Source organism: Pelodiscus sinensis, chromosome 3 (genome assembly GCF_052426305.1).
Source record: "Pelodiscus sinensis isolate ZL-2025 chromosome 3, ASM5242630v1, whole genome shotgun sequence".
NCBI classification, from domain to species: domain Eukaryota; kingdom Metazoa; phylum Chordata; order Testudines; family Trionychidae; genus Pelodiscus; species Pelodiscus sinensis.
Genome location: NC_143054.1, coordinates 53,735,728 through 53,761,715, shown reverse-complemented (window position 1 = coordinate 53,761,715; position 25,988 = coordinate 53,735,728). Strand labels below are relative to the sequence as shown.

General features: G+C 39.5%; 1 protein-coding gene across 1 annotated transcript in view; it reads left to right on the top strand.

Moving 5' to 3' along the window:
- The window catches only part of COL9A1 (collagen type IX alpha 1 chain), a 110,196-nt gene that overhangs the window by 26,788 nt on the left and 57,420 nt on the right, over positions 1-25,988 (top strand). Inside the window, exons 6-18 of the mRNA XM_006127230.5 lie at positions 1,390-1,473; positions 3,519-3,593; positions 4,077-4,112; positions 4,234-4,296; positions 10,469-10,522; positions 11,442-11,477; positions 14,062-14,085; positions 15,227-15,280; positions 18,989-19,042; positions 21,341-21,373; positions 21,477-21,533; positions 22,429-22,482; positions 24,359-24,412. Coding sequence (XP_006127292.1) covers positions 1,390-1,473; positions 3,519-3,593; positions 4,077-4,112; positions 4,234-4,296; positions 10,469-10,522; positions 11,442-11,477; positions 14,062-14,085; positions 15,227-15,280; positions 18,989-19,042; positions 21,341-21,373; positions 21,477-21,533; positions 22,429-22,482; positions 24,359-24,412 — 678 coding nt within the window. The remainder of the gene's footprint in view (positions 1-1,389; positions 1,474-3,518; positions 3,594-4,076; positions 4,113-4,233; positions 4,297-10,468; positions 10,523-11,441; positions 11,478-14,061; positions 14,086-15,226; positions 15,281-18,988; positions 19,043-21,340; positions 21,374-21,476; positions 21,534-22,428; positions 22,483-24,358; positions 24,413-25,988) is intronic.

Sequence of the window (25,988 nt, the reverse complement as noted above, 5' to 3'; positions counted from 1 at the left end):
GATGTCCCAAAGGGAGCAAAGAAGAAGACCAAAAAGCCTCAAGGCATTAAACAGTGCAAGGGTTGAAGGAAAGATGTCACATTCATTAATAATAAGAATAATAAGAATCAGGGAAATGGGAACCTAACCAGGAAATGAAAGTCCCTCCTACTTCTTTCTTGAGGTTCTTAGGAAGGGCGGCTCTCAATCTCTTCCATATTATGAGTACATTTTACACCAGAAAAAAAGCTTCATGCTCCTTCATTCCCATTCCATTTGCTCATAAAGGGAGGAAGGTTATGAACTTGACCTTTCTGCATCCTAAGAAAAAAAATGGAAGAGACCATTCATTAGCTTCATGACCACAAAGATCAGGTAGAATGAGATGGGAAGCTGAACTAAGATCTCACAAAAAGAAATAATATGAATAAGTGCTAATATAATGTACATGGATGCATTTGAATTTAATGCACAATATGCACATTACATACCAGATAACATACTTCCGAAGCTATTTACTGCATCTGTTACCCAGTCATTTCTAGCAGAGGATATGTAAAGCCCATTTTATGCACACACATAAAGGACCAATTTTTAGTTCTTAGAGGCAAAGAAGGACTTTTATTTCTGGGTCTTTTTATAGAGTTAATGTGAAAATATTGAAGAAGATGTGAAATCTCACAAATGTGTATCAGACCTCCTTAGAAGGTTTTTAGTATGTAATGTGTCTCTAGGATTCCTCTTTTGTAGATCTTTGACCTTTGCATTCAGACCATATAACTGTCTAATTTTAAGGACATAATTTTGTGAATGTGTGCTCGTTAATTAAACAACTTCCACAGAATAATATAAAACATGAAAGAACACATGTTCTTGGACATGACCAACTATAGACTTCCTTCTCCCTTAATGCATACAACAGGTTACATGCCCCTTTCTACATACACAAATTGATACTAGAGCAAGGAAAGAGTCGAAGGTAACTAACTGGTCTGTTCTAAAGAAGCTTTAGTACCTGATACCATTCATTTGTTGAATGCTTGGTTAATATTCTAGAAACTCTAACTGTTAAATATGTTTAATATGTGGACAAGAAGCAGTGGGCTTAAACTGCAGCAAGGGAGGTTTAGGCTGGACATGAGGAAAATCTTCCTAGCTGTCAGGGTGGTTAAACACTGGAATAAGTTGCCTAGGGAGGTTGTGGAACCTCCATCTCTGGAGATATTTAAGAGTCTAGATGGTACTGAGTCCGGCCATGAGGGCAGGGGATTGGACTCAGTGACCTCTCACTTATTTTCTGTTACACAGCTTTTAAAACTCAGATATGGCTGAGCAGAGTTGTTTTGTTATTCAAACCTGACAAGCATGAACATCTGGAATAAATTAATCTCATTTTATCTCCTTCACTAGTTTGAAATCCAATGGATGCTGATTCATTGTGACCCTCTGCGACCACAAAGAGAAAGTTGCAGTGAACTTCCAGCCAGGACACGGGTAAGGGTTTTCTGGGTCTTACACACGTAACAGTCAGACCATCATGGGGTCAACCTCTGCAATATTTTGCTCTGAATCATCAGCAGTTATCAGTATCTTCATTTTTCTTATGGTTATGGAGACCTATTTTTAACAAATGTATCTGGGATTTGGTGCTTTTCAAAATAATCTCATGTTTTGTACTCTTCTCTTTTGTCTTATTTTTTTTCTTATTAGACTGGATATGGCAGAGATATTTAAAATGTGTGCCTCTGTAGGGACTGGGGCTCTTTGAAAGCACCACGGCATAGCATGCTTTTCTTGCTTGATAATTAACACAGGAAGTTAAGGGATTGCTACTGAGGACCACAATTAGAAAAGCAGCAGCAGGGCAAAGGGTTAAAGGAGTTGGTGTCATTCAATCCCCTCCCTCCTGGCATTCAGATTTTCTCCAATCCCCATTAACCTCCTCTAAGGCCATTAATAAACAGAAGAAACAGATGCAAGTAGCAGGGCTTACCTTTCTGCTGCTGCGGCTAGAGTCACTTGAGGGAAATTGTTTGCAGGTCCTAAAATCCATCAGGAGCAACAGAGTGGAAAGTATTGCTGGCCAGCCGAGAAGTGACCATGGCTAGTACTGCTCGGGGCAGGGGATCCTTACCTCTAGGGGTTTTTCTACAAATTATGTGCCTTTGCCTGGCTCAAGTAAGTTGTACCTGACTTTTATTGTACATTTCTTATTCAATACAGAGAAGCCAGATTTCTGCGCAGGAAAGTTTTAAGGAAAAGGAATCTGCTCAGTGGAAAGGGAAAGGTCTATACAAAGTCCTTGGAAAGCGAAGGACACTCTCCTGTCCTCTTGTCCGGAATCAGATACTTTTCAAAATGGTTGTAACTGAATTTAAAAAACAACAACTGAAATCACATTGACATTTATAATGTGGAGAAAATAAGTAAAGCAAAGAGATATAGATGCAGTAGTTGCAATTGCTTTGAACAGAACCTTTCTATGTAATGTGCCAATGAGCAGTGGCATGGCAGGGTTTAAAATGCAAGTAGGAATACCAGCAGTTTAATAAGAACCTGAGAGGTTGTTCTAAGAAAGAGGCATGCTAATGTGCCAGTAAATTTAGAAAAAAAGCAGGAAGGACAGGACTAGTACTGCCTGATGCAACTGGAATTTTCAGACTCTGGCAGCTCATGCAGACTGAGTGTATCACCTCCTCCTGTGGTGGCTTGAGATTTCATTCACAAAGCCCCCATTGTGAGCTTTGCTTCGCCTGGCAGTTGGTGTTTAGCAATAAAGAAAACAGTTCAGTATATTAGAGAACTCGAGGGTTACAAACATTCTTTCAAAGAACATGTTTCTTTGGGTTCAAACCTGAGCAGTGCCTGCTAACACCCATTTCAGGGGCCCAGCCCGTGGAGGACAGGAATTTTTTATAAGGGAAAAATGCTCTTTCTGTGAATACATTAGTGAGAACAGAGAAGAGTTGTATTTTTTATTTTTTGTCCCTAACACATACTCTTAAGAAGTCTCTTCTGTTTTGGCTCAATGAGCTCGTTAGAATAGGTGTGGAGAATTTCAAAACTTTATTCATAAAGAACATCATTATTTTTCCTCCACTGATTTTATACTGATTTTCAAGTATTGCGCTAGTGAATTTCCGATTCAGATATTATCCTCAAACCTTTCACTCTGCCAAGCTCAGATTGTACTGTGCTGTTACACAGTGACATTCACTCTAGTGTGCCTATTCTTACGCAGTGCGTGAATGACAATAGATGAGGATAATGGGAGTTTCTGACAATTTATAATCCTTATTCTGATTGCAATGGACATTTTGGCAACCACTAAACAAGATGGACTGTAGAAAATGGCCATTACTCTAATCTTCAGGTGTATGAGACCTACTGTATGGTCAGCTAAGAGCCCTGGTGACTTAGCAGCCTTTGGAAGTTCTTTCTCTATAGGGTGGGGTTTCCGCTTTCCTGCTCCCCCACTTCCAAGTTGCAGCACATTTCCTGTGATCCGCCCAATGTCTAATTGTTTTATTTCTTGTCAGAGAGGCCCCCCAGGTCCACCAGGTCCCATTGGTCCACCAGGGCCACCAGGAGTTCCTGGCATTGATGGCATAGATGTAAGTGTCTCCCACGCATGAGTCACCACAGTTGGCAGCTAGGAATGCTGTCTGCACACACCTGAATTGTTCTTATTATCAATATTTAGCCCTTGGGATCCACTGAATGTGACAGCACTCTCTAGTGTGCTAAATAACGCACATAAGAATTATTGTTCCACATTGGCTGAAACAGCAATGGGATGGAATTGGGGACTGGGACAGTCTGGTAGTCTGTAAAAATGGATTATCTGGGATTATTTATTATAGCATGTGATAGAAATCATCTGCAATTATTCTTGATAATCTGTAAAGAACTATACAGGATTATTCTTCAGAGCATACAGTAGGTAGACAGAATTATTCCCCATAGAAAGGGATTACACAATAGAAATGGATTAGGGATCATTCCCCGTCACCTGTTCAATTAACATGGGTTTGTTGGTATCACCCCAGGACCGTAAAAGTGGCTGACTGAACTGTTTCCCTTTTACATCCCTTTAGGGAGACAGAGGTCCCAATGGTCCCCCAGGCCCTCCGGTAAGTAATATACATTGCTTTGCATTTGATCTTGCAATGCGTTCATCCCAGATCTTTGTATCAGGTCTGCTTGCTTTTTGCTTTAAATTACATTGTTTCTTTATCCATTTGAATCCTGAAGGGTCCAGATGGTGAACCAGGTAAACCAGGTGCCTCAGGGACGCCAGGAGAGCCAGGAGCTGACGTGAGTAGAATTTGCTTTCTTTTTTTGGAAAAATAATTCATTCTCCAGGCTATTTCTGTAGACAGGTCCCCTGTTTAATAACAACCCAGATGGCCAGCCATGTGGGAGTGTGTGAGTGAAGGATCTGGCTACTGGTTGAAAGACTCTCTCTTACACACAGCAGGCTGGGCTGGAAGGTGGTTAGAGAGACAGGGCGCTGAGTCTGGAGGCCTGAGGTCTCTGGGGTAGACTAAGGATTCCAGCCTTTCCTTAAGTAATAACAAAGCAATGATTGTTTCAAGTTACTGAGCAGCAGCTCTCTCCTCTCTTGCTCTGGGGAGGGAAAAGAGCTGTGGCAAGAGGAGAGAAGGTACTTGGAGGGAGGAAAGTGATTGGGAGGGAGGGAGGGACCAGGCAAAAGTCCCTTGTGTAGGTGCCCATACCATTCATCTACACACAGTATGCACAGACCCAGCTGCTGCAATGAAGAGGGAGGAGGAGTCGAGCAACAGCCCTTGCCCTAGGGAAGGGCACTCTCTCCAGCCCTATGTCTGGCTCTGGGTTCTTGTAGACCAGGACGTGCATGCTACCTTCCATATTAAATCCAAGTTTAGGGAACTAATGGGAGCCAGGGGCATTTGTGGCTGAATGAAGCCAGAGAAGATGAAAGGAGTCTCATTAGCAGCAAGCCCTGCCAGATAGCATTCTTCATCAGCTCCTCCCCTACCTGAGGGGGTTCTGGGAGCACCCTGGGGAATCATCTCTGTCCTGCTCTGTAATGAGAAAAAGGAAAACAGTGAAAGATGCTTTCAATTGCCTCATACTGACCAATAGAGAAGGGCAAAAGCTGTCTCTTCAGATAAGTAAGGACTGAGGTAACCAACCAAGGACTGAGGTAATTTCCCCATTTCCAGATGATATAACTGGTCTATTAGCAGTTTCCTGAATGTTAAGTACTAGCTACATAGATTAAACCACTTTATCCTGCCTGTGGAAGTATCACATTCATTTCCCCTGTACAACACACTTTAAGGGCAATTGATGGTACAAACAGAGCAACTTTCTTTTGGGGAACATTGAGACAGAATGAAGAAAATGGAGAATATCTGTACAAGAGCCTAACAAGACTAAATGCAAGATTCATGCAAGAAACTCACTATGAGAAGGAATACATTTAAAACATGATACAATGCTCTGGAAATCTCAAAGGTTGTTTTGAGTCATTCTCCATGAGAAAAGCTATGTTTTCTGTTTGTTTTTTGAGATTTGCAATTTACTGCTGAGGAACAGACTTTTATTTTATATTATTATTTTATTTTATATTAGAATAACAGTAGTGTGTGAACTAAAATACAGAAGATAAAAATCTCATTCATAGATTTAACAATATGTTACCTACACATAAGCTCAGTCAGGAATGGATATTTTTAGATTTTTCACCCTACAAAATGAACTGGAGAAAAACATCTGCCACATATTTTTCATTACTTTCTGATTATGAAGCTTTATAGTGACAGGTCAAGCAGTAATCCAATGCGAAAACATTATGCCTTATATAATAAACCCTGGACCATGAAACCATATGATATAAGAAGTAAATAAACAGAGAATTATTGTCTGGTTGTATTATTAATCAGAAACACTAGTTTCTCAGTAACTTCAGATAGAATTCTAATGTACTCTATAATGTGAATGGCCATGTATTTATTGTAACACATAGTTACAAAATTGATACAAGTTTTTAAGTGCCCTATGGAAATAAACGAGACCCATTTTTTGCAGTTTAAATGAAGGAATAGGCTGATTTGGCACAATTTAAAATATATATTTTGGACATCTTTATATAATTTTACAAACAAAATATAATATGAAAATACAAATTCATTTGAATACCCAAGCAGATGATTGATGGTCTTTAAAAGTGTTGCGTAACACATCTTGCTCTTTTTATATTATATAAACATTTCTCCCAAATGGAATTTTTATTCCTCTGTAGCAATACATAATCCTGTAAGTGCAAGAAAACTATTATAATATCACATTTAGGACATCCAAATTTGAGACAGTTAGCTATGTGAAACTGTGGTAAAGTAATATTATGCTTTACTGAGCTGATGCTTATGGATGGACTTTAAATGTGATCCCTGGAGAAACAGAATCCCAAATGACCTGACAATATGCTGTTTTGAAGCAAGGAGGACTTCAGTCCACCCCAACAATTTTACTGCCCTCATGACTTTATTTCTTCAGGAGGAACAATAGAAGGGCTCAAAGAATCAAGATTCAAGGGAATTCTTATTTGGTGGAAAGCTAAAACAAATCCATAGAAAAGATATACTGGCACTAAAACACTATCATATTCATATAATTGGGGAAACTTCTTATTGTAGTTCTTTGCTATGATGGAGTTTCATATTGGTACTTATGTCTTATGCAAGGATTTAAGCACATTACTCTATAGCTTATATAAAAATTGACAGAAAAAATAGTTTGTTATATAATAAGTCCTGACCCCACAATTTTAGAGGAGAGAACATTAAACTACCTACGTTTTATAGAAGTGCTAAAAATACACTTGAAAATAAAAGGAAATATGTTGGAAAATTATTCATTTTTCTGCAGAAGGTCTTCTGAAGCAGGGGAATTTAAAACTCCTATTACAACTTTTTTAAAATTAATAATAAAATAGAGATTTGTTCATGCCAAATTCACATTACAAATCGACTTCACTAAGTTTCTCTGAAACTCTCTGTGTGCAAACTGAAAAGCAATAAGCAAACACCAAATATAAAACCAAATATTTGAAAATCTTTGTCTCCTTTACTTTCCTGCCAAGACTCAATTTCTGGATGCTTTTTTACTTTTTCAAGGCAACTCAGTTACCTAAACAACATAATTTTCTCAAACTCCTTAAAATATAAGAATAACCATACCAGTTCAACCTAATGGTCCATCTATCCCAATATACTGTATTCTGACAGTGGCTGGTACAAGATGATTCAGAAGAAATTAGCAGAACAGGACAATTATCAGGATCTATCCTATGCTATCCAGTACAGCTTCTGGCAAACAGAGGCTAGGAACACCTACAGGATTGCATACCTAACTGTCTTGGCTAATAGCCATTAAAGTTTATGAACTTATCTAATTCTTTTTAACGCAATTATACATATGGCCTTCACAACTTCCCTTGGCAACATGTTCCAGGGGCTAAGTGTGTGTTGTGTGAAGAAATATTCCTTATGTATTTTAGAAACTTATTTATTTTACTGTGTGACTCCCTGGTTCTTGTGTTATATGAAGGGGTACATAGCACTTCTTTATTCACTTTTTCCACAACATCATGATTTTATAGATCTCTATCATACTCACCTTTTAGTCATCACTTTTCTAAACTGAACAGTCCCAGTCTTTTTATTCTCTCCCTGTATGGAAGTTATTGTGGTTTTGATGCCTTCTTGCTCATGCATATACCCTGCTGTTATAGAATGAGTGAAAAATAGTAAAATGTAACCATGTTTACAGTTGTAAAGTACACAAATTGAACTTAATATATAATCGTTGTGCATCCAATAGGTATAGAATTAAAAATATCATGGATCTGGGTTTTTCACTGATACTGTCCTTTCTCATCCATACTTTGCTGGGTCAATTCTGAGTTCTTTAGTTTTGTTTTTCTCTTACAAATTATTCCACTATCCAGCATAAAAAATTGAACAAAAAATACTGCCCATTAATTGTTCATAATGACCATGTCCACTGCAGAAAGAAAATTAGCAGGAAAAAAGCCTTTGGGGTCACATATTTAATTGTTAGAAACTCACCATAAAGGAAAATGTTAGACAAACATAAAAGCAAGGATTTTAATAGATTTCTTGAATTATTAAACAACATTAGATGATTGAGGACAAATTGAACTTTATCAAACGCCCTTTTTTGGGCCTTTTTTGGCCAAAATTTGCTACAATTGTCTTTTTTTTTAAAGTCAGAGAGACAAGTATGATTTAAGGACCAAATCATGGCCCAACTTATGTCAGCCCCAGGGTATAGTTCTAGCCTCAAAGAATCTGCACAGATATTTTATTTAATAACTTTCCCTCAGAGGCTGAGTTTATGATTCCATACTCCCTAATTGCCATGTGTGATTATCAAGACCCTGGTGGGGATGACACTGGAGAGGCCTATTCCAATATTTCTGTATAGTATGGGAGCCAGTTCCTCATTCCCTGAGACCAGGTCTACTCTGGGGGACAAATTTGAATTAAGGTAAGCAACTGTAGCTAAGTTAATTGTGTAGCTGGAGTTGATGCAGGGCCGGACGGAGGCATGGGCGAGCCAGGCAGCTGCCCAGGACACCAACCCACGGGGGGCGCCTGATGGCAGCTGTAAGGGGCGTGCGGCGTCCTTTACAGCTGCCATCAGGAGCCGCGTGCCCAGCTCCCGCAGCGCTGGCCCCATGGTGCCGGGGGCGGGCCTGCACCCCACGGGCGGGCCTGTGAATGCGCCCTGCACCCGTGGGCGGCACCTCATGCCCTGGCCCAGGGTGTCAAAAGGGCTCAGGCTGGCCCTGAGTTGATGTACCTTGATTTGAACTTTGGCTCTGTCCCCTTTGTGGGAGGTTGACAGGGGAAACATTTCCCTTACTCCTTGTGAGAAGAAGTACTGGTGCCGACAGGGGTGCCTCCAGAGCATCGATTTTCCAGTAAGTATAGATGCGGCCAGAGTGACAGTTTGACAGATTGGCCGTACACCGAGGAAGCCACCAACTAGCATTACCAGACAATCCCTATCCTGGAACCAATAGGGAAAAAAGGGGAAGAGGAAGGCCAAAGAATAGTTGGGGAAGAGTCCTGGATGTGAAAGTCAAGAAAATGGATAAAGCTGGAGGGAATAAGAAAAGGTGGCACAAGACAGAGAGGCTTGGAAAGAAATTGTTGATGGCCTATGCTCCCATAGCAGCTAAGGGCAAAGAAGAAGAGAGTGACAGTTAGGGATACTGAAGGGATCCGTGTGGCCTAGAGAATGGTATCATGACTGACATGGCCTCAGGGGAGCTGCTAGTCTGAGGGAAGGGAGGGCTAAAGAATTTCTGTCCTTTCTCATTGCAATCAGAAGTAGCAAGGGAAGACAATCTTCCTCAGAGTGCTATGGCCTTCCTCTCTATCCTTTCTCTCTAGCCTTTCTCCCTCAATAATAACCTCTTCAACTTGTTTTGGGAGAGAAGATAAGGGTGAGAAGATTCATAGAGGGCTGCTGTGAGGAGTGATTTAGGAAAGTCATTTGCATCATGTTCCTTCTTGCACAGAGCAGATGTGGTTTCTTTTCCCCTTCCCCAACTCCCTAGGCCTAACTGTCTTCTGGACCGGTCAGCCCGGGGTGTAGTGCCATATGTAGTAATGTCCCTTATTACACACATAGGGCTAACATTTGGTTCAAAATGATTGCATCTCCTAAGTTACTGTAAAAAATAGTCTATTCTGGATGCCTGTGAATAACGGTCATTGAAGTCATGTTTTAAAGTCAAAGTAAGGCCTTATACAGAGGTGGGCCCTAACCAGCCCATAGGCTGGAGGTGGTTGATCAGGTTTAGCTCTGGTATGTTGCTGGCTCTTAATTACCTGTTGCTCCGCAGGTTCAGCCGCTTGACGCTCCCTTTCATCACAGATTGCAATTCCTGGCCAATGGGAGCTGCTGCTTCCTGCAGCTCCCATTGGCTGGGAACAGTGATATGTGACCAATGGGAGCTTCAAGAAGCTGTACCTGAAGTGGCATATGTAAATAAAGAGCCTGCAGCCTTCCAGGGGCTATCCCTGAAGAGCTGCATCTGGCTTATTGTTCACCCCTGGCCTTATATGTATGGATAAAATGTACAAAATATGAACAGTATTGGTGTGGGCATAAATCAAATGTAATGTAGAGGTTTTTAGGGAAGGGACTGATTGATTATTAATTTCCATTTTCACATTAAGCTGAATATGGAGGAAAGGGTGGGGCTTTTCATTAGAGGTCACCAAAAGTTCATCTTTCTCGGCTGATTTCAAACATGAAAGTCAGCTCCATCTCTATATCTCTCTAAATTATTCTCATTACAAGACAATTTCATAGTATTTTATACACTTTTCTAAATATAGACTATTCTTTTGTGATTAACAAAAATGTGAGTTAACTGATAAGTTGCACTTCATTTCAAAAGGGACTGACAGGCCCAGATGGATCGTCTGGCCCAGCTGGATCCCGAGGACAAAAGGTAAGAATAAATCTTGGATTCATTTTTCACAGGAACATAGATTTTTTTTTGAGGATAATAAAATAGTCATTTTTTCTAATTAGTATGGAATGCAACGCTGAACCAGTCGGAGCCTCCTTCTGAGACACTGAATGCTCTCAACTCCCACTGACTTCATTAGGAGTTGAAAGAGCGCAGCATGTCTCAGGGGATGTTCAGTCCTTTGCATTGGGCCTTATTATAGCAGTTATCATAGCCACCACTGTAGCTGCAAAACCTCAGTACCTCCACAATCCAAATGTAAAATCAACAAGGAGTCCTGTGGCACATTAAAGACTGATAATTGTATTTGGGCATACAATTTCATGGGTAAAAAACACTTCATCAGATGCAGGGACAAAACAAAACTCTAATATTGATAGGCTAATTCTTTGTCCTTTTCTCACTATGAATAGAAATTTCCTTTATATGCAGTTCCACTGAATTAAATTAGATTGTTTGAATAAGGTAGTCAAGGTAAGTAAGAGTTGAATAATCCTTTAGTTAGTAGTCTTCAGGAGACAAGAACTATATCTTCCTACATGTTGTGTACAACACCAAGGGTGCGTCTACACAGCACCCTAAACTCAAAATAAGACGCAAATTGCGTCTCTTATTTTGATTCTATTTCAAAATAGCTTATTTTGAAAAATGGTGCATCTACACAGCACCAAATTTCAAAATAATGTACTATTTCGAGACATCCCTTAACCCAAGGGTTACAGGGATGCCAAAATAGAGCATCCATTATTTCAAAAGATATTTCAAAATAATGGACAGTTTGTTAAGACACGGGGTAGCTATTTTGGGATACTTCTGGTATGCTGAAATAGCTGCACAGTATAGACATACTCCAAGTGAGCTATTATAATTTGACAAATAATATTTGTATTATTTGCAGGGTGAACCTGGATTGCCTGGAGGCCGTGGACTTCCAGTAAGTAATATATTCATTATAATATAAACTAAGACTGGGCAAAATATGTCCCACGGGCTAGTTCCAAGCTGCCAAATCTGGCCCCTGGACACAGCAGGAAGCCTCAGGCAGGCTACCTGCCTGCCTCGTCCCCTCCTTCCCATTGCTTAGAAAAGCTTCTGCAGAGCTGCAGACCCCTGTTTGTCGTTGAATAGCTGGGAGCCAGGGGAGTGGGGAGAGGCTTAGCATGCTGCCCCCACTCCCAGCATAATTCCATTAGTCAGTTTCCGGCCAATGGGAACTGCCTGTTTGAAGAACAAGCAGAGTGCAAAAGCACTGCTCATCTTGTCCTCTCAGGCTCACAGCTATTCATAGACCCATATAGCCCCTGCAGCTGGGTTGGGGGGCAGGGAAGGCTGGGACCATGACTGAGAAACCTTCTAGGCTGCTGGCTGGGAGTCACCCAGACAAGCCTTCCAGCCAGAGCCTGCCTCTGGGATCCCAGACCTTCCCTTCCCCAACACTCTGCCTCCTACTCCTGTCGCCCTATCCCACAGAATCCAAACACTCTGCCATCCTCCTACATACATACCTCCCTCTCAGACCTGGCACCTCAACCTCCTGCCCTAGGTCACAGCCCAAAGCCCATATTCTGATTTGGAGGCTGAGAATAATTGTTAGGTTTAGGACCTTCCATAATTGGAGACCTGGATGATTCTAGATAAACAGAAACTGAAATTGTAAAGGAAATTCTTAAAAAGCTGAGTACTTGAAAAAACGGGGGCTATTGTGTCCTGCTGTATGTCTTCATGGGATTAAGAATTGATTCTTTCCTGAGACTCAGACTGTAATTAGGCTTGTTCTATTCCATCTTGATCCAGAACTCTGGAGCACTGACTGTGTGTTTTCATTTTCAATTAATGTCTTACTATTATTTAGATATAGAATCACTTAAATATTTAGGCATACAAGAAAATATATTCCTTATCCTGAAGAAGAGCTTACATTTAGAAAAAGTTCATACTTAAGGTCCATCATTTCATGTGGATATATTCGTTTATTTTCTCTTCCTTAGCAGAAAATCTGAAACCTAGGACAATTAAAGTACTAACTTGTGACAGCTAGTGGCAGTCTTTGGATCCATAATGTAACCAATCTCTAGTTACAGAAATAGTAAGACTGAGAGGGCTGATGAGTAGATTGAATGGACTGTTTTGGGAGAAGGAGAGGATTTGCCACTTATTCATCAAAGTTGAAGGTGAAATGGTTGCTTAGGAGAGTGGTTTAAATTAGCTGCACAATTAAAGACATAGCACGAAGGAAACCACTTTGGTTTTCCAGTTCTCTTACTCAGAGGATCAGAAAGAAATGTGTTTTCAAGAGATTTTAACACTTGAGACTAAACATGCTGGGGAAAATTAAAAGGCATATTAATTGTCTTATTTCAGTTTGAAGTAAATGGCATGTAGTTGGGCTACATTCCTATAGAATATGTGAAACTTGGGAAATGCATCAAGTATTTTAATTTAATACAAAGGGAATCTGCAGAAAATGTTGGTTCCAGAACAGAATAATAGGTGAACCTGATGGAAAGGTGGATGTTAGAAACGTGTAAAAAGCATAGCTGTTCCTTTGTAAGTAGAGATGCTACTATGAAAAAACACCAAAGATACATCACACTAAAAGAAACCTCAGCTTCTTAACCCTCCAAGATTACTGCCCTTTTTATTAGGAGTGGAATTGATTTGGCCTATAAGAGCTCAAATGATCCTGGTAAAGTTTGTAGAGAACACAGGTTTTTCACATGCACACACATTATGGAAGAATGTCACCTGTGACAAGACAGTGATTTAGAAATCATATTTGGGGGCTGGAAAAGTCATAAATGGAGGATATCTGAGTATCATGGGACTACGGGCCATTGTTTTACAGATCAATGACCTTCATTTGACCTATGACTTTTAAGCCGCCTGTGATACACTCCAGTATGCCTTGGTAGCAATTGATTTTTTTTTTTTACTTCATTGCAAACTGTACTGCTGTATATGCCTAGTAGGATATGAACGGTAGTGTGATTGGTAAACAGGTATCACTAATTCTGAAATGTGTGGTAGCAGATGTTCTGTGAAAACTTGTGACCTAGAACAGAGATATTAATAATTCTCAGGTCAAAGGAAATGCCTCAGGCCAAGAAAGAGGGATGTACTCGACGTACTTGCTGTTACTGTTGAAAAGTATCATTTCATTGTGCTTAGATAAGACAGGATATAGCACATTGCTTGTCCATTTAGTAATGTGACTCCTGAGCCCTACACTTGAGGAAAGGATACACTGTATGGAGGACTTCAGTGTTGATGATCTGGCACCATGGTTATTAACAGGAGAAAGCCAAATTCAGACAGAGTGTCACTCAGGATAAACCTCTCTGGGGAATTATGTTTACTCTTCAGACTGAGTAAATTGACTGAATGCTAGAGAGAATAGGTAAATTACTGAACTTCTTTCTATATTGCTAATATTAATGATCTTCACTTTAGTGAGATTAAATTGATTCCTATCCCTGCCTTCCCACCCTGGCCAATGACACACATTATTATTTTTTCAGGGTAAGGGGATTCTTGGACCACCAGTAAGTATCATTTTATACAATGTATAGATCATGATTGTATAACAAATCAAAGTAATAAAATGAAAGATAGATAATAATTTTGGGGGCACTGATTTATTCATAAATATCTATTCATAAGTATCATTTTTTACAACTAACATTTTCATAGAATCATAGAATCATAGAATACTAGGACTGGAAGGGACCTCGAGAGGTCATCGAGTCCAGTCCCCTACCCCCAATGGCAGGACCAAATACTGTCTAAACCATCCCTGATAGACATTTATCTAACTTACTCTTAAATATCTCCAGAGATGGGGATTCCACAATCTCCCTGGGCAATTTATTCCAGTGTTTAACTACCCTGATAGTTAGGAACTTTTCCCTAATGTCTAACCTAAACCTCCTTTGCTGCAGTTTAAGCCCATTGCTTCTTATTCTATCCTCAGAGGCCAAGATGAACAAGTTTTCTCCCTCCTCCTTATGATAACCTTTTAGATACCTGAAAACGGCTATCATGTCCCCCCTGAGTCTTCTCTTTTCTAAACTAAACAAACCCAATTCTTTCAGTCTTCCTTCATAGGTCATGTTCTCTAGACCTTTAATCATTCTTGTTGCTCTTCTCTGGACCTTCTCCAATTTCTCCACATCTTTCTTGAAATGTGGTGCCCAGAACTGGACACTATACTCCAACTGAAGCCTAACCAGCGCAGAGTAGAGCGGAAGAATGACTTCTTAAGTCTTGCTCACAACACACCTGTTAATGCATCCCAGAATCATGTTTGCTTTTTTTGCAACAGCATCACACTGCTGACTTATATTCAGCTTGTGGTCCACTATAACCCATAGATCCCTTTCTGCTGTACTCCTTCCTAGACAGTCGCTTCCCATTCTGTATGTGTGAAACTGATTGTTCCTTCCTAAGTGGAGCACTTTACATTTGTCTTTATTAATCTTCATCCTGTTTACCTAAGAGTATAAAATTTTATACCATTTTAGTTCTCCCAAAGAGAGAGCTTCTTTGGGAGTAGGTATGCGTTTCTGAGGGCATTATTTGTCTCTTTCTGCTTTGGGAAGATATTTGCCTAGGTACTTCCATTTTTATTATGAAGATGATGTAAACAATTTATAAATATTTCTTTCTTTTACTTGGTTATTGTAGGGTACCCCTGGTGTAGCAGGACTTCCTGGTGAAGTAGGCCGTGTTGGTCCAACCGTGAGTACTGCATTATGTTTGCCATAATTTGCATTTTCTTGCTGTCTGAAAGACACTGTGCAGCAGGAAACATAATTTTTATGCCATCCAAACATGCTTTAAGACATGAGAACACAAAAACATACATAAGTATTTTGTTTGTTTGTTTGTTTTCCTGTTGGGATTTTAGGCAGAGGAGCAGGTTGGAGGAAATCTCTCCAGAAATAAATAATTAATAGCACAAATAGATCATTTATAATAATGCAACAAAGTGTTTCATACAGTATTCCACACAAAAAATCTTGTTCGTTGTATGCAATAGCAGGCACTAAATAGTTAGGAAATGGCAAAGTTAAGGCTGGATATAGAATGTTAACTTTTGGCCCCTTTTGTGTATACATTATGTTAAATATTTTATTACATGATCACACACTGTTTTTCCCCAGGAGCCATCTCATATCAGTATAAAATGCAGTTATTCAATATTTCTTTTTACCCTCATCATTTAGTATGGCCCCATTTACTGCACACCAATCAATCCTGCCCTAATTAAGGATTTTTTCTCTTTTCTTGCTACCTCTTGTAGCACTTATCTTCAGACTAACTGAGCACCTGCAAACATAATTAATTAATTTTTCCCCTAGACACTTCTGTGAAGTCAGGAACTATTATCATCCTCCTTTTCAGAAGGAGAACTGACATAGAGAGAAATTAAGGGCTAGTCTGTACAAGTTAGGTACATCCCATCCATTCACAAAGCCATGAGGATGGAGTAGTCTCTGTAGTCTACTGAGCACTATATTTCACATCTTCAGAGCTCTGTAGAGACATTATGGGTTATACTCTTCCTTGAATCAGAGATGGTACATAATTCCACTACTTCATAAGTAAACTGAAAATAAACTGTAATTCAGTCATAATTACTTCCCTTGACCAGCAGTGGGAGTGGATAGTGGTGTAATTACAGTACTACTTTTTTTTAGAACAGCTTATTTGCCATTGTTTACATAGCTACTCTGAACAATGGTGTCCCTTGCCCCCTCTCTCCTAACCACTTTTTCACGGTGGTGGCTACTTTACAAATGTTAGTAAGGGCAGATTCAGCAAGTTGTCCTATTTTTGCATCATATTTTACCACTGAAATATGACAACACTATACTTTTGAATGTGAAAGAAAGTAAGAAATAGCATTTTACTTTTAAAATGAAGCATCCAAGCTATTTTCTCAGTTGATCATTTAACACCAGTGTTAACATCACAAAACACTTTATAGTCAGTCATAGCAGATAAGAAAATAGTTAAAAGCTAAGTTCAATCAATATGTAATAAGACTTGATTTAAAGGAAGACTGTAGTCAGAAAAATGATACAGAACTACCACAGTGATATTTTTATTGAATTATCCTTTCACTTATTTCCACGTCAAATTTTCTGTTTTATAAATAAAATTATATTAGAGACGCAAGGTTGGTGAGGTAACATAACTTGTTGGACCAACTTCTGTTGATGGCACAAGCTTTTGATCAAGAGTTTAATAAGAACAGAGCCCTTATTCAGGTTTGGGAAAGGAAGCAGCATGTCTGCTTCCTGAGATCTGAAGAAGAGTTCTGTGTAGCTTGGAAGCTTGTACCTTATATCAATAGAAGTTGGTCTAATAATGTGTATTGCCTCCTACCTTGTATCTCTCATATCCTGGGACCAATATGACTACAACATTGTAAATCAAAATATTCTAATTCTTAGCTTGGGCTTTAAAAATCGCGTTGTTCTCTTCTGACTTGTACATCATTTCCAGAGATGAAGGCTCTTTCTTTACAAGTTAGCTGACAATTTTTTGGAAGACACATGAGGCAGAATAGGATCTAGTTTACTTAAAATACTCTACTAGTTCTCCAATGACAACAGTAGTAAAATCTTAGCTTGGGGCCGCTCCTGCTCCCTGTAAAGACAATTGCAGAGTTCCCATTTAGTCCACGGTACAGGTTTATGTTTTGAAGACACACAGAGAGTAGATAAGGAAATGTCTGGTTTAACACAATCATTTTTCTGTCTTATGCCATGCGTGAGATTGAAAAATAGAAAATTCCAAAAGTAATGGGGCACAGTAAAATATTGCTTCCCAAACATCTTGCATACAACAGTGCTTGACAGCATCATTTCACTTGTTATTCTATAGAATTCCCTGGGAGATAGCAAACGAAATCCAAAGCTTTAGAGTTCAAAGGAAATTTCTGTTGTGGCCTGTCATGCTGGAAATGGCCATTTTATGGCAGATGTTATGTGATATCTTTTCACTCACTATTAAATAAGAACCAGTGATACCTGCACTCAATATGAAGTGTGATGGGGTGCGGTGACAGAAGATCTGTGGGGATTGTTCTTCAGTGTGCTGATTATGCCACTGATACCTACCTTCTTTCTCTCTGGGGCTCCCCACCACCCTGTCATGCTTGGCCAAATTTTCTGGTCTCCCTCAGACAAAGCACAGAATTGGGATTAGCACTGCTATGCAGAGCAATGCAGAGACTGACCCATTTCAGCTCTAGGAGGGTGCAGTTTTAGGGCACAGCACCTAGAAAACCAACCCTCAAAAGGAATTGAAACCCCAGATGAATCCATCTTTCACTGAGTAAAAATTTTACACACAGAGAGCTCATGAAGATGTTCATTCTCTTTATCAATGAAAGAAAGATATGCACACAGATTGTTTGTCTCCCCCCATAACAATTATTTACATTGGGCCTGATAGTAAATAAAAATGTTTTTATTAAGTATAAAGAGTAGGATTTAAGTGGTTGCAAGTGAAAATAGACAGATCAAAGTAAGTTACTAAAAAAGTGAAAAGAAAACACATAGCTTGTTCTAATTCACTAAAAAAAATTACTGCAAGAAGATGCTTACCCTAAAAAGCTGTTATTGTTCTAGGCATAATCTTCAGGTCAGAGATGATCTTTCATTCTAACCTAGGCCCATAGCCCTTTTTTTTTTGGCGAATGTCACACCAGCCGAAGACAAAGACCTGATAACTTTCCCTTGGTTAAATAGTCTTCTCCCCAGGGTGGGAATCTTTTGTTCTACAATCCCCTTTCCATGGAAAATTACCTGGATCAAAAATAGAATCCTAGTACCAGATGGTATTGTCATATGTCTTACTAGTTCATTCACCTTTGGACTTACAGGACAAAAAAGGCTGTTTACAAATCATTAAGTTGATCATCCAGTTGTTAAGGCTTCGGAGCACCAGTAATGGCTCTCGTTAGCATATTTAAAACTATAAATAGTTATATACTACATATTTCCAACTTTACATACAAGAATGATACATGCACCAAAATAGGATATACAAAGCCAGCAGATTGGAACATTAAAATTGATAGGTTACATGGGGTATTTTGTTCAAAGCAGCTCCAAATTATGCTTGTTCATAATCATAAGCTAATTTTCATAAAACATGGGGGAAAACTGTCATATGAAGTAAATAGAGGACTGATGTTATTCAAAAAGGCTCTTACTGTACATGTGGTATGAGAATTACTCCACACTCTTATGTCAATCATGGAATACAAACAAATACAATCTCACACCTGTCTCCTGTCTCCTCATTCTCTACAACCAGACTTGTATTCTTGAAATTTGAGTTTTCTTGTTCTGAGATTGGTTGTTCAGTCTTGTGTACTGCTGATGTGTATATCATTATGATGAATTAATTAAATGTGTTCTTCAATATTAGGGTGATGCAGGAAAGAGAGGCCCTCCAGGCCCACCAGGCCCTCCAGGCCCCAGAGTAAGTGATTATGTTTAATATATGCTAATATTTGGATAAGCGCTGTGTCCTGTATGACCTATCAGATACTGTATCTGATAACTGGAACATAGCTAATATGATACCAATTTTTAACAAAAACGTCAATCCCACTGATTACAGGTAGTAAGCCTGACTTCAGTTCCAGGAAAATTGGTAGAGACTATACTAAAGGACAGAAATATCAGACACCTAAACACAATTTGGTGGGAAAGAGTCAACACAGCTTTTGTAAAAGCAAGTCATACCTCACTCAGCTACAGTAGAGTCCGGATTATCTGACGTTCGGTAATCTGACATTCCTCTTTATCCGACCCTGCAGCACCTAGGGACAAAGCAGCGCCGGCCGGAGTAGCATCAGTGGCTCCAGGAGAGCAACGGGGCAGCGTGTGGGGCCATTCTCCCGACCTGTGCCCGAGAGCTGCAGGGAGGGAAGGGGCCACGGTCAGGCAGGGATGGGGACCAAGCAGCACCGGCTACAGCAGAGTCCCTTTCATCCAACATTTTCAGTAATCCAACCACCTGTCGGTCCCGTTTAGGTCAGATAATCAGGACTCTACTGTATTAGAATTCTTTGAGGAGTCAGCAAATATGTGGAGTAGGGTGATTGTTAGACTTTCAGAAAGCTTTTGATAAGGTCCCTCAAAAAAGGCTCTTAGGTAAAAAAGCTATCATGGGATACAGGGAAAGTCCTTTTTTGGATCAGTAACTGCTTCAAAGACAGGAAATAAAGGGTAAGAATAAATGGTTAATTTTCAGAATGGCGAGAGATGAATAGTGTTGTCCCACAGCAGACCATACAGTGTCTGTGGTGTTCAACCTATTCATAAATGATCTATAAAATGGGGTACATAGTCAGATGGGAAGGTTTGCAGATGATACAAAACTACTCATGATAGTTAATTCCAAAGCATACTGCCCAGATTTACAAAGGGATTTCACATAACTGGGTGAAGGGGAAACAAAATGGCAGATGAAATGTAATGTTTGGTAAATGCAAAGTAATGCACAGTGGAAAATATAATCCCAAATATACATATAAAGTGATCAGGTTTAAATTAGCTGTTACCACTCAAGAAAGAGATCTTGGAGTCACTGTGGATAATTCGCTGAAAACATCCACTGAATATACAGTAGCAGTCAAAAGAGCTAACAGAATGTAAGGAACTCTGAGGGGTGTGAACTATCCCTTACATCTCAGTGAAGGGCTAACTCTAAGGCCTACTGCTCTGGAGAGAAGTATTCAATGGGCCTAGCCCATTAGTGCAAGTAGGGACATCCTGCCTCCTGGGTTGAGTACTGGGGCTCCCTTGTTGTCACGCCTCCTGCCTGCATAAAAAAGGTGCCCCCTTCTGCCTCTCCATGAGGGCGGTTCACCTTCCACTAACTCTTTAAGTTAGGCCAAGGGATACAGGGTAGGCTTCTGGTTGGAGCTCTAAGGAAGGAGGGCATATCTCATTTTCCACAGAAGTTGCTACAAAATTTGATGTCGCCACTGTAGAAAATATGAATGGTTAAACTGCAAAAAATGCCCAAAAAGCAAATAGCCATGACGTAGATCAGGCTGTGCTGCTCCTTCTCTGTTTATCCTGGAGATTTCATCCCTCTCAGATTACTACAGTGCACTACCCACATTCCAATTAAGGTTACTATATTCTCCCAAAGTTTCCCAACCTTTCCCAAATACTTGTGTTTTCACTAAATTATATCAGTTCTCAAAGGGTGTGTCTAGACTACAGGGTTTTGTTGACAAAACTGGACTTTTGTCGACAAAACTATACTTGTGTCTACACTGCCGCTGAGTTCTGTCAACATAACGTCGACGGAACTCAGCAGTTTTGTTGATGGCAGTAAACCTCATTCTATGAGGAATAATGTCTTTTGTCGACAGAGTTCTGTCAACAGAAGGCATTATTGCATCTACACTGTCCTTTGCATCTGCACTGTCATGTCAACAAAGCAGCTTGCTTTGTCAACAGAACTGGATGTAGTCTAGACACTCTTTGTCGACAGAAGCTTCGTCAGCAGTATCTGTCAACAAAACTTCTGTCGACAAAAGCCTATAGTCTATACATACCCTAAGAGTCTCACTCAAACAGAAGACACACTTACTCAAACAGAAGACACACATTTTTCAGAATTTCAGCCCACTGATTATCTGAGAATTCGGTACCTTCTGATTCCTACACTGCAATGCTAGATGTAGTTTTTGTTGTAGGAGACAAGGTCATTTTTTTCTGTTGATCTCTTTCTAACTTTGAACCTTTTCATCAAATTTAGGGAACAATTGGGCTTCATGAAGGAGATCCACTGGTGAGACATTTGTTCATTGTTTTGAAAAATTCAATCTTAAACCACAATATACCTTTTTAACAATTCTTATCCATGTTAATTCAATGTGTGGGTACTTTTTCAGTGTCCCAATGCTTGTGCACCTGGCCGTCCAGGACATGCTGGCCTTATGGGAATGAAGGTAAGAGAATTGATGTACTTAAACTAGTTGTATTACCACTGTAGATATGTGTACTGTAATGCTGAATCACTGATGGGGTGGTCTTGCTGGCCTTGGAGTCTCCCATTGTATTGTTAAAAAAGCCTGGTGCCAAGATATGTCTCAGATCACTTTTCACAGTGGCTACGTCTAGATTGCATCCCTTTTTCGTAAAAGGGATGCAAATTAGACGTATCGCAATTGCTAATTAAATCTCCCTCACTTCATTAGCATAAAAATGGCTGCCGCTTTTTTTTGGCATGGAGTTTTGCCGGAAAAAAGTGCCAGTCTAGACGCGGATCTTTCGGAAAATAAAGCCTTTTCCAAAAGATCCCTTATCCCTCTTAAAATAGATCCGTGTCTAGACTGGCGCTTTTTTCCGGCAAAGCTCTGTGCCGAAAAAAAGCGGCAGCCATTTTTATGCTAATGAAATGGGGGAGATTTAAATCCCCACTTCATTAGCAATTGCGATACATCTAATTTGCATCCCTTTTACAAAAAAGGGATGCAATCTAGATGTAGCCAGTGTGTATAGTCCCAGAGCTTCAGACATGCTAACTGTTAGATTTAATAGAAGTATATGTCAAATTGAAAAAAGCACCTTCTTGACTCACACTTTAGCTTCTCTTATGTTGTTTTGTCTGATTTCTGGGGATACTAACCCTGTGAGGAGATAACTAGTACAGTGTTGGACACATTGATTTACTGGGGTTAGGTTTTTCTGAAGATGGCATCACAACCCATGTCCCAATGTGCCTAGATGTGCATGGAGTTGAGATGTTACAGAAGGTACAGCTGAAGAGCAGTAGGTAGGCTGTTTGGATATTTAAAATTCTAAATTAATTATCTACACTCTTTTTTTATTCCTTTACTTTAGGGTCACAAAGGAGTAAAAGGAGAGGCTGGTGAACCAGGAAAACAAGGTCATAAGGTAAGATAGACAAGTAGCATTTTAACGGAAGGTCAATGATTTGTAGCAAAATAACTGACAAGTTATCTGCCAGCTGCTTCAAAAAAAAAAAAATCTTGTTAGAATCCATCAAAATTATTGATAGTCCTGCCATAAAGGACTGAGAGGCCACTTCCTGTATGGCATTTGGGTCTCTATCAGCATATTATACGCTAAGTCATCTCTCCATTCTGCATTCATTATCACTCAGAAATTGGCATTCCCACTTTTCATTTTGACAATAATTATTATTGAACTAGCTGAACAATAAAACCAGCATTCATTAGCATTAAAATGTTGGAAATTAAGCACAGAGCGTTTGTAGGAGACTAAATGCTTAGGGTGTCACATCTGAACAGGGAGGCTGCGTCTAGACTGGCAAGTTTTTCTGCAAAAACTTGCCAGCTGTCTACACTGTCCGCTTGATTTTGCACAAAAGCACTGACGTTCTACTGTCCGAAATCAGTGCTTCTTGCGCAAATCCTTTGACATTCCCGTTCGGGCAAAAGCCCTTTTCTGGAAATGTTTTTGCGGAAGAGGGCCAGTGTACACAGCTAAAAATTTTTGCGCAAAAAAGCCCCGATGGCGAAAATGGCGATCGGGGCTTTCTTGCGCAAAACTGCATCTAGATTGGCACGGACGCTTTTCCGCAAAAAGTGCTTTTGTGGAAAAGCGTCCGTGCCAATCTAGAAGCTCTTTTCTGCAAATGCTTTAACGGAAAAACTTTTCTGTTAAAAGCATTTGCGGAAAATTATGCCAGTCTAGACGTAGCCGGAGAGAACAAAAAGAGAATGAGATGGCATCCTGGGGGAAAAGAGAGAAGAGAGAATACTATATAGAGGTGTATGGTGAAGAGAGGAAAAGAAAGAGAAACCACAGTAGAGATAAAGGAAAGGGCCAAGAACTGAATCTGCTTGAAGACTGAACTACATTCTCACCTAAAAACATAATTAATTTGGAATGGGCTTGTTGGATAGTTTGTGAAGAAATCTGGGGCACCTTCGGCCATAACACAGCTTTTTATTCCATAGAGGACTTCTCTTTCCATGGTAGGCAATCTAGCACTTTAAAAGACCTTAAAAATAAGGAAAAAAGTTTGTGCCATAAACTCAGGCTCCTTATCCACATGTACAGTTAAAACAATATTAACTTCTCAGAAGTAGTCCCCCACCTTTTCATTATTCTTGAGCTTTAAGAGTTGACAAATCTTTGTTGTGTCCCAGAACGACCTCTTGTAAGTCATCCTAGCTTGAATTGTAGCTCTGGTCTCTAACAGCATAAGGCACGGTGCCAGCTGGTTACTAGGAAGGTTTCCAGATTAATTAGACACAGTATTTGGTTTAATAAAAATAACACCGAAGGATAATACTACATTGCATGTAAGGCTACCAGTACACACATCCAGTTTTCAGACTCCGGACTAAACCTCATTACTGTTTTTAAAATATGAATTAACAAACCTTGGATTAGTAACTGTGAGAAAAATGTAAATAATTTAGCCTAAATTTAAAATATCCTTGCTTTTTTTTGCATGAAATGACCCCCTTATCTTAATTCATAGTCCTTTTAAAAACACATTTCTTCCATGAAGCCTATAAAAATTGATTTGGCAAAGAAAGAATTTTTTAATACAGAAATGGTTGAATTGTGTTGTGATTTAATGAGCCAATATATTATGTATCTTAATTTACTAATGTTAAGTGTTGTGGGGCAGAAAATGTGTCTTATTCTGTGTTTTCTTCAATGTAGAGCATGTTGACAAGAATCTTTAAGTAAGAAGTGGTAACTCTTATATTGATAGTGTTTTACCATTCCTGGTATGTATTTGCTTCAGTTTTCTTTTTCTTTTTTTTTCCAGGGTGAGGAAGGTGCCCAGGGAGTCATAGGTGATGTTGGAGCTCAAGGCCCTCCAGTAAAGTATTTCCTTTTGAACAGCACTATCAATTTGTCTGATGTGACCATATCTTTTATTATAAGCATTAGAAATTAAAAAATATTACACATCCATCTTTTAATAATATGACACTGATCATGAATAAAGCTAAAATATTTAAAACTGCATAGTAAAATCTCACAACATGCCCTTTTCTGCAGTCATGGCCTGGTTCTTATAATGCTTTTACATTGTGCACAATTAGTATGGTGTTTCTTATATTATTTTTTTTAAACCATGGGGGCTACTAGATGACTGAATTGGACTTTAATGGCCTTACAGTGCATGAGTTACGTGACATAGATGTGCTCAACTTTAAGAATTATGGCACATCTATATTGACAAAAATAAAACAAAAAAACACCACAACCCTGCAGCAGAGAATCTCAGAACCCACTTCCACAGATTTGGGCTTGCGCAATAGCACTAAAAATTAACTTCCCAGATGTTCTCACTTGTGTTGGAGCTCAACCTTTGAGACCATGCTCCTCATCTGAGTGGGAACATCTAACAAGTCTATTTTTAGCATGGCAATATGAGCCCATGTCTCTAGAACTTGGCTCTGAGACTTGCTGCCACAAGGTTTTTTTTTTTTTTTTTTTTTTTTTTGCAGAGTAGATATATCCTTTACAGAACTGGGCATTTATGCTATGTCTACACTATGACTTTTGTTGCAAGAGGCAATGTAAATGAAGCACGGATTAGCATTTTCTTGTGCTTAATTTTCATATTCTTTTTCTTTCCGTTTTTGTGCTAAGGGTTTTTACACAAAAACAGGCAGTGTGGCCATGACCGTTTTGCACAAAACCCCCTTTTCCCTCAAGATCCTTATGCCTGTCCCGGAGACACATAAGGATCTTGCGGAAAAAGGGGGTTTTGCACAAAAAGGCCACAGCCACACTGCCTGTTTTTTCACAAAACCCCCTATAGCAAAAACGGAACGAAAGAGAGTATACAAATGAAGCACAAGAAAATGCTAATCCGCTCTTCATTTACTTTGCTTCTTCCAGCAAAAGTGATAGTGTAGACATAGCCTTAGTGACCACCAGTATAGGGCAGATTGTGGCATACTCTTTCTATAGTTTCATTGTGCCTTCCCCAAGAATCCTAAGTTCCCTGTTCCTGTTTTTTCTTCATTAGTAGGTTCCTCTGTGATCAGACCTCCTTCCAGTTCCCATAGCTAGGACAGGCAGTAGGGAATGGGAAAGAGCAAAGGGGGTCATTCCCAACAACAACATCCCAAACAATCAGGCCATGCTTACTTCCTTTGTCATAGTCTGTTGTTTCCTGGTAGGAGTCAGGAGAAAGAAGTGTGGATGGTGAAGACTTCTATTTTTCTGGGGCTGAAAAAAATTCTGTAATGCTTACTGTACTCAAGTTTGACTGGAGAGTCGACTAGTACAATTTTGGGGGAAATAAAATCACTCAGTAAGCCTGAATAATCCTTCATGCTTATAACTTACAAGTTATAAATCCTGGAGGTCTAGATAAACACGGAAGTCTAATTAGAGCTTAACAAATTACAAGAGATTGCACAGAATAAAGAATACAGTCT